This window comes from Engraulis encrasicolus, unplaced genomic scaffold (genome assembly GCF_034702125.1).
Source record: "Engraulis encrasicolus isolate BLACKSEA-1 unplaced genomic scaffold, IST_EnEncr_1.0 scaffold_73_np1212, whole genome shotgun sequence".
Classification (NCBI taxonomy): Eukaryota; Metazoa; Chordata; class Actinopteri; order Clupeiformes; family Engraulidae; genus Engraulis; species Engraulis encrasicolus.
Genome location: NW_026946071.1, coordinates 70001 through 79906, shown reverse-complemented (window position 1 = coordinate 79906; position 9906 = coordinate 70001). Strand labels below are relative to the sequence as shown.

General features: G+C 42.5%; 1 protein-coding gene across 1 annotated transcript in view; it reads right to left on the bottom strand.

Annotated features, from left to right (window-relative positions):
• LOC134444796 (uncharacterized) overlaps positions 1 to 9906 on the bottom strand; it is a 21670-nt gene continuing 11764 nt past the window's right edge. Inside the window, exon 10 of the mRNA XM_063193991.1 lies at positions 1 to 377. Coding sequence (XP_063050061.1) covers positions 267 to 377 — 111 coding nt within the window. The 3' untranslated portion in view covers positions 1 to 266. The remainder of the gene's footprint in view (positions 378 to 9906) is intronic.

The window sequence follows — 9906 nt, the reverse complement described above, 5'->3', positions numbered from 1 at the left end:
TCCTCCTCCTCTTCCTCCTCCTCCTCTTCCTCACCCTTTAGATCATACATCTCTGCCTGGACATAAGATGGTCTTCATCTCTTCCTCCTCATCCTCTTCATCTCTCCCTCTCCTCCTCTCTTCCTCTCTTCATATCTTCCTCTCCTCCTCCTCCTCTTCATATCTTCCTCTCCTCCTCCTCCTCTTCCTCGTCTGTTTCCCAGGTGTTCTGTAGGTACACTCCAGGCACCTCTTCATCTCTCCCTCTCCTCCTCTCTTCCTCCTCTTCATCTCTTCCTCTCCTCCTCCTCCTCCTCTTCCTCGTCTGATTCCCAGCTGTTCTGTATGTATACTCCAGGCACCTCTTCATCTTCAATGGACTTCTGCGGCATGATCTGCTGCAAATAAACAACACATAAGAAAATTAGAACATGTTACCATCACACACTCCAATCTGCGTATATGAAAACAACACCTCTTAAATGTGCAGTATATCACAAAAGTGAGTACACCCCTCTGGGCAGGAGCGGGAATACAAATGAATGAGAGTGGGAATGCTTACTTATTTTTTCATTAAAAAGACCTATGAAATGGGAGTGGGATTGATTTTGAGTGGGAGTGGGCAGGATTGGGACATTCTTTTCAGGATGGGACGGGATGGGATTTGTTTCTTTTACTCCACTCCGGGACGGGATGGGATGGGATGGGATTTTTTCCTGGGACCAGGATGCTCTAGTAACATAACACAAAAAATGTAATGAAAATTAGAGATGCACCGGATACCGGATCCACTGCTTAAGATCCTGCCGGATCCGGAACTGGATACAGGATCCTATGAAAGGATTGAAATGCATAGCCTACTCACACACGTGGGCCCTTTTTATTAAGTTGGCTAAAACTTTTTTTAAGACTCATTGGGTTACTGCCACACTGCCTTCAACGGCCGCTTCCAAAGGGCTTTTACTCCATGCAGCGATTGGGGTTGTGAAAGACTGACTGAAAAGCCTAGGCTACGTGAAACGTAGAGATGCCCCAGATCCTGATTTTTAGGTAAATGCCAGATACCGTATCCACTGCTTAAGATCCTGCCGGATCCGGATCCTGTGAAAAACCCTATTATCCTGCCGGATCCCTCTCTATCTCTCTTTTTGTATGTGAGGGCTGATGTCACACTTGTGTAACTTGAGTTCCTGTGAGAGTTACGACAAATGGGAAAGTGTCACAGAAAGTCTCTTTCTCTTTTTCTCTTACTCTCTCTCTCTCTTCCACACACACACACATGCACGCACGCACGCACGCACACACACACACACGCACACACACACACGCACACACACACACACACACACACACACACACACAGGGCTGGTCCTGGTCAAATTCTTGTGAAAGTTGCCACAGGTGGGAAAGTGTCAAGAAGGTTCTTTACACAATTACACAAGCGGAAATGACGAAGAGGACAAAAACAGCCAAAATAGCCAAATAATAGCAAAATAGTCAAAATTTGAAAGTGTTGGTGCAATACCACACACACACACACACACACACGCACGCAGGCACGGACGGACGGACGCGCACGCACACGCGCACACACACACACGCACGCACGCACGCACGCACGCACGCACGCACGCACGCACGCACGCACGCACGCACGCACGCACACACACACACACACACACACACACACACACACACACACACACACACACCCTATATGTAGTTTCACATCAGTATAATTTAAAGATGCTGGTGAGGTGTCTGTAGTTTCACTTCAGTAAAGTCGAACTTCAAGAGAACTAAATAAATTATCAGCGAAATGAAGAAGTGTTAACCCTTTCATACACAGCCTCGAACTTTGGATGAAGGTGTCAGCTAAATGTAATGTAGTGTAGTGTACGTTACATGTACTGTGATGTAGTGTAGTGTAATGGATTCAAGAATTCAAGGATTCAAGAATGTATTGTCATTGTCAAAAAGGCAACGAAATTGTATTTGGGGTACAATACTTAGTAGCAGCAGGTTTCCAAGTAAAGTGCAATAAGAGGTAAAAGTGACACCAGTGCTTGATGATAGATGAACAGATGGTAGGCAGGATGGTGTCTGTCACGCAGGATGTTCTGCACTCTCCGTAGACAGCGGTGTAGTGTCAGCCAAATCTAATTAAGGTGCTGTTTCCACGTAGCAGGATATTTTTTTAGCAGGGTATTTTTTTTCTCCTGTTGAGGTGTGGATAGAAATAAATCATCCATTGTAACAAATGTGTTTCATCCCCCTAAACAGGATATTTTTTTCTCCTGCTTTTTATACCTGGATTTTAAATATCTGCTACGTGGAAACGGAAGGCCAAAACCAATGCAAAACCAATGCAACCAGGAGAAAAAAATATCCACATATAAAAATATCCAGCTACGTGGAAACAGCACCTAAATGTAATGTAAATGTTAAAGGGGTCCTATTATGCTTTTTCATGTCCATTACCCATTTATTGGGTTACACAGCATCTGTTGTATGTAAAAGCTTGGTGAAAGCTGCATTTCACAAATTGGCCTCTTGGGGGAGAATTTCTCTGCCGCAGGAACGCTATTTCTCAACTGTCAGAGAACGCGTGGTTGGGTTTTCAACATTCTATAGCTTTTGTTTCCGGTACGGGTCTACGTCATGCTGTACCTAACATTGCTGCTTATGGGATGGAGTGTTGACGATGTCACAGACCATTTATTAATTGCAGAGACAGTAGACCTAATGCGCATTTGTTCATCGCAGCCACATAGCCTAGGCCTATCTGAATTTGACAGTATTGTGATGAGATGTATCCTATTTGTGAATACACCACTCAGTGTACAAAATAGTGTACAAGAATAGTGTAGCCTACAAGGATAGTGTAGGATTTCGCCATCCACAAGTTTATTCCATTACGCATGTTTTTTTTTTTCAATTCATAAATCGGCTCCGTCAATAGGCTACAGCATCGGTCTAGACTGGAGGCTACACTCACCTGTGGCCCAAGTTATATATTTTTGTTTCATTGTGATATTAAAGCTGCATTTTACATTGATAAAATACCGGTTGGTAGGCCTATGGCTAACGGGTCAGAAACAGTTGAATGAGGAAGGTCGAAAACAGGCAGAACGCGTTAACACAGTTGCGCACTGAGAATCCAAAACACTTCCAAGTGGGTGAAAGACTCGAATCTCTCCTTTCTCTCTCTATTCGCTTCAGGGCCGTTTTGCATATGCTGTTGGCAAGACTAACTTTTGTTTGGTAAGATGTGAAAACCCTACACTTGTATTGCCGCTTGAAGCATAGGCCTATTAATTAGAAGACGTGTGCTGATGTTATCCAAATAGGTATCACGACATGACCAGCAGCCGTTTGCATCAGCAATGTTGGCAAGGATTAGCCAGTTAGTATAGGCTATGCGTAGGCTACAATTCAGTAATTAAAATGCAACGCAGTTTTGTTCATCATATCTGCAAGAGCAACGTGGATATTGGCTTGACGTCGTTTAAAACTGGTCGAGTCGTCGGGCGGCATGCCAAAAATAATGAAACTGAAACGGATAGGGCCTATTGTTATATAAAAAAAATCCTGTCCTGTCGATAAATGCGAACAAAAAAACCACGAAACCGAGACTAGGCCTAGGCGTTATTATAAGACCCAGTATGAAACCAATCCATCGAGGACTGCCCATTGCGCTTCCAATCCAGTGGGCGCATCATTTCTGCCGGGGACTAAATAGAAATGCAGTTAGCCTACTAAAATGAAACCATGCACCTGAAAATACATTGAAATGTATTTTTATGAAGCATAGCCTATCACCATTGTGCATTAGGCCTACAGACAACGAGCAAACAGGAACTCATTTTTAAAAGCCAACAACGCGTGCGCTCAGTAGCCTATTCAGGCTGGCTTGCAAATAGACCACAGGACGAATTTGAACACGGAGTTCATATCACAAATAGGGTGTCACGATATCACTGACAGACGTTGAATTGATAGGTTTGAGTCCGACAAGTCGTGCCCTTGTCTTACTGGGCGCACTCTTTCAATTTCGGACTGCGTCTTTGACAGCCAGATGGGGGCTGCCGCGGGAGCGAAGAAAATGTCCACAACTTCGCTGAATAAATAGGCCTATCCTTTGAACTGTGTACAGCAATTGCAGATGATTAGCTTATTGGATAGCCTATTTTGTGAAGGTTAACTTGTCATTAACAAGGGAATGTGATCTGATTTCAATCCCAGAACATTCTTTGTGTCTTCAAATTTCCACCTGTCAACAGCAGATCTAGACTTCTCCCACCTAGACCAGCGCGACACTTGTCTGTTTGCGAGCAGTAAACTTGGCTGATAACTTCAACTTTAGGGCTACAGTATGCAAGGCTAGACAGCGGGTTAACCAATCAGGCCCCTACTGTTGCGTTAATAATGTTTGAGATAACGATTCTTCAGCGCAGGATATCAGAAATAAACAAGACAGCGCAGATGGCTGTTATTTATTTATTTTTATTTTTTTTTAAAATATGGTCACAATCGCGTTATTACGCATCATATGCAATATGCGTATTATTTCATGAAACCTCAAATCGGAAGCAATAGCCTGTAGGCTACCCAGCACTTTCAACCCTTTCTCAGATTAATGGCAGCCTAATTGTCCCAAGCGATTTTGAAATCAAACTGAAGCCCATGCACGGAAGACTCGCATTGGATAGGGACTGGGTTTCAGCAAATGACACAGCAAGGTGCACAAATAACAACGTGGGATTTATGATGCGTCCTTTTCAGATTAATTGTGGACATTGGGTGAACTATTTGGCTGTCAACTTTAGACATAGGCTACAGGGTTGGATTCCAGGTCAAAAACAGCTGTGCTGCTGACGTAATATTAGTAATAGAATGCTTGATGAAACGCTCCATGCTGCGTCGAGATTTCAGAATGTTGAAGGGTCTAACATTCTGCACTTCCACGCGTTTCAAACAGGCGGCGTAGGGTGCATGTACACAATGATAAAAAATAATGGACATGAAAACAAGTGATCATTCAAAATTAACTCCACTAACCACAGTAAAGCAAAATATTAACAATGAAAGTTATTCTAAATAGCATAATAGGGCACCTTTAAAGGTGGGGTTGCAGGTTATGATGTCACAGTGGGGAGAACTCCCCCTGGGTTCTACTGTAAGGTTCTATAGTCTCTGAATTCTCCCTTCTGTGACATCATGACCGGCAACCCCACCTTTAACCCTTCCATGCAGAGCTTCTGTCACTACAACCCTATTGTCACCAAATCCCAATTGGTTACTTAAGGCTCTTGGTAATGTCATAGCCATGTTGTTGTGATGTAGTTAAGCTTTTTCAAATGCAAATATTGAATGAGATCGCCGGCTTAAGTGTTAATAGCCTGTTAATAATAAAGTGTTTCTAAAGAGCTAAATGTTGTAATAAAAAGTTAATTAAGTGTTAATAGGCTATTAATAGAGTATAAATCAGCCGGCCGGCTGAAGCGAGCTGAGCGGGTCTTTCGCAGCTTATTACTGCCCGGAATCCACGTCAGTTCGTCCTCATCGGTGGGTGAATCAAACAATAATCATGGCGGCTACCACATCAACTCTCTAGGAATGCTCTTAACTCATTCAGTGCCAGCCATTTTCAAATTCAGACCGGGGGGTTGCCAGGCTTTTTTCAACATTTGAGTGTTTTTTTCAAGAGCCATAAAAAATTGAGTTCTTTGTCCATGTGAACAACAAACATACCAGATCAACGTGTTAGGCCCGATCTCCATACAAAAACGCAAATGACTTGATATCAAGTCTTTGGCCTTGTGCCATGCATTCTGAAAAGACTCGTTTTCAAGTCTATGACACTCAAAGAGCTGCGTTTGACACTGTATTACTTTGCTATGAAAATTGAAGGCAGAAACTAACATTGTCAGATCCAAGTATGATGTCGCTAAAACTATTTATAGCTACTATAGCTACCTTAGCTGTAGCCTACTTTAATGGGTGACCTACTGTATCTGTCAGCCTTACCTTCAGTGAAGTAAAGTAATGCTACGTGACAACGCCAAAACCGCAACTCCAACCATAGTCTGGGTAACACAGTTTGTAATGGAAACACAAACCAGGCTGGTTTAACAGCACCATTCAGCACGACACGGCATGGCACAGCCGAGTTGTATGTGGAAAAGCACCTTCACAGGCTAGTTCCCATCTTTGATAATTATTTAAAATAAAATTATAATTTAGAAGATAGTGTAGTTTCCATCTTTGATGACGTACACCAGATTATAATTTAGAAGATAGTGTAGTGTCCATCTTTGGTCGTGATAGCCAGTGAGGGCCACAGCTGTCTGTACTTCTCCATTGGTAGTCTTTATCTGACTGTGCAATTATATTCAGCATTTCGGAGCATGTTATCTGACTGTGAACGTGTGCTGTTCTTTTCTTAGAACATTCAGCATTTCTGAGCATGTTATCTGACTGTGCACAGGCTAGATAGATATGGCTGAAGACTACGGCCCCCCTCCTGCCAGGGCCCCCCCACCTCCTATGGGGCCCCAGATTGGCCAAAAGAGAAAAATCGTAGAATTGTGAAGCGAGAAATGTATCTGTTCAGCTCAGCACAGTTGGCAGACATGTTATCCTCAATTCCTAGCTCGTCATTATGACACTGTCTATGTCATTTTGTTGAAAGATTTGCCTTTCCGGCCTACATGGGGGGCCCAAAACCATGTTAATCCTGGGGCCCATGGCCATGTTAGTCCGGCCTTGACTGTGCATGTTGAAAATGTCCTGATCTGTTCTCAGTTTATTCAGCATTTCTGAGTATGTTGTTATCCCGTGTCATCAATACAGCGGTTCCTCTTTCTCGGAATCATGTAGTTGTTTATTTGCTAGTTTTGTTCATTTTTCAGATGATGTTGCAGACTGCAAGTTTAAAGGGACAGTTTGGTCAATTTCAACATGCAGTTGTAATGCTCACACTACCCTGGACTTGTCAGTGCCTGAGATTTTTTTTCCCTTCTTCTTCAGCCGTTTCCGAGATCCTGGTCATTGTAATGGGGGCAGCTCTTTGTTTACATTTCAAAAAAACATTTTTATTTATTCCCAAAAACATACAAAAGGTTATAAAACATCAGCAGACAACTAGCAAACAGCAGTACCTTTTGGGAAAATATTTGGAGTTGGCCTATGTTTCATTTTTTAAAAATGTAAACAAACGCTGCCCCCATTAGAATTGCTCATATCTCGGAAAGGGCTGAGCCGAAAAATGTGGCATCACCAGGTGCTGACAAGTCAAGGGTAGCGTGAGCAATACAACTGCATGTTCAAATTGACCAAACTGTCCCTTTAACAAAGAAAAAAAACATACACATCCAACAAAAAAAAAAAACGTTTTGGGTACAGCAGTGTTTCTCAACCTTTTTTTTAGGCGAGGCACCCTTTCAATTCATGAAAAATTTCAAGGCACCCCAAACCAACAAGCCTTAACATGGCATCGCATCCGATACCACACACCGCTTAGAAAATCAACACATTTGGAGACGTCACACAACCTACTTTCGAAGTTGCAGCTGACTGGGGCGACCTATATTTACTTTAGTGTGCTTAAATGGCAGATGAAAGATTCCAATGACTAGCATTAACTTATCAATTTAGGCAAATATGTATTATATTACATAATTTTATTTATCAGCCACGTTTCCAAGGCACCCCTAAGGGGGGCCCGTGGCACCCCCGTTGAGAAACACTGGGTTACAGGACTAGCAAATAAACATGAAAACTGAAAATAAAGAGTGTAAAGTGAACGTGTGCGGACTCTATTCTCAGTTCTCAGATGGTGTTGCACCACACTGAACACCTCACTTTCACACACACGCACACACGCACGCACGCCCACACACACACACACACACACACACACACACACACACACACGCACGCACGCACACACACACACACACACACGCACGCACGCACGCACGCACACACGCACACACGCACGCACGCACGCACGCACACACGCACACACGCACACACACACACAAACACACACACAGATACACACACACAGACACACACACACAGACACACACACACACACCAGACACTCACACACACGCACGCACGCACACACACGCACGCCCACACACACAAACACACACACACGTAGCACCTCACTTTCACTGTCGTCCAATCATCACAGAGGAGATTCATAGACGGATGTTTAAATGTAAAACGCCCTCCGGTTGGAATAGCCTGCCAGGGTATATCAGAGTGGAATAGTCTGCCAGGGTATATGAGATTGGAATAGTCTGCCAGAATATATCAGACTGGAATAGCATACCAGGGTATATGAGATTTAAATAGTCTGCCAGAATATATCAGAATGGAATAGCCTGCCAGGGTGTCTGTATGTCTTTGAATGTCTGTTCATGTTTTTGTTTTATGTTCTGTAAAGCGTCTTTGGGTATTTAGAAAAGCACTATACAAAAAACATGTATTATTATTATTATTATTATTACTATTATTATTATTATTATTACTATTATTATTATCAGAGTGGAATAGTCTGCCAGGGTATATGAGATTGGAATAGTCTGCCAGGGTCTCTGTATGTCTTTGAATGTCTGTTCATGTTTTTGTTTTATGATATTTGTTCTGTAAAGCGTCTTTGAGTATTTAGAAAAGTGCTATACAAAATCATGTATTATTATTATTATTATTATCAGAATGAAATAGCCTGCCAGCGTATATCAGATTGGAATAGTCTGCCAGGGAATATAGGCTGGGTTTAACTACTTTCGTGGCTTTGGTGAGAAATCTCACTTTTAAGTTCATGGCTGGACCGATCCATGAATGAGCTTATTGTTCAGATAGTAGATCCAAGTCGTAGCTCAGTGAGGTACATGTCTAAAATATGGGAACACTGGTATGTGTGCCTCCACTAGCTTTCTTCTTTTCTTGTTGCTGTATAAAATGTATATATGAATGTGTGATGTATTGTGCTTTTTTACTGATCTGTGTAATGTATCGTCTCCTGTGGGACAGTTTGCCAGGGTATATGAGATTGCAATAGTCTACCAGGGTATATCAGATCCATAGTTTCTTTACATTTCATTCTTTCAAAGGATCTTCTGACTTTCTTGCAACAGAACTGTACTAAGCCTAAGACTAGGATATAGACTCAAATGTAATGCAGACCTGTAATAAGCCTAAGACATAGACTCAAATATCATGCAGAGTAATTCAAATGCTGAGGGTCTGAGGCTCTCTGTGTGTGAAATGTAGAGATGTACAGGATCCAAGATCCGGTTCCGGATCCGACAGGATAATAGGGTTTTTCAGACTATCCGGATCCGGCAGGATATAAAGCAGTGGATTCGGTATGTGCGAGTTGGCTATGTTTTTCGACCCTTTAGTAGGGTCCGGTATCCGGTTCCGGATCCGGCAGGATCTTAAGCAGTGGATCCGGTATCCGGCAGGATCCAAAAAATCTGGATCCGGTGCATCTCTAGTAAGATGTAGAATACATTTCAGGGTGTTGCTCAGTAGGGGTGTCAACAATGATCGATTCGGCGATGCAATCCAATGCGGGGAATGGACGATCCAGAATCGATCCGGCAAGTTCCAGAATCGATCCAGCAATTTTTTTAAAAGTTTCGAATACTTCCATGAATATTTTGGGAGCAAATTAATGTTAAATTAAATAAAAGCACTTCAAAACATTGCAAGACTAATACAGACTGATACAGAAAACAGCCAATAAATTGTTGCTCAGTATCTGACTACTTGTATTGCCTCATCATGACTGATGAATTTGCTTTGCTTTCAGTAGAAATGTAATACATTGCAATGCATTGTAGAATTGAATCGGATCGGATCGTATAGAATCAAATTGAATCGCTACCTCCCGAATCGTGATCG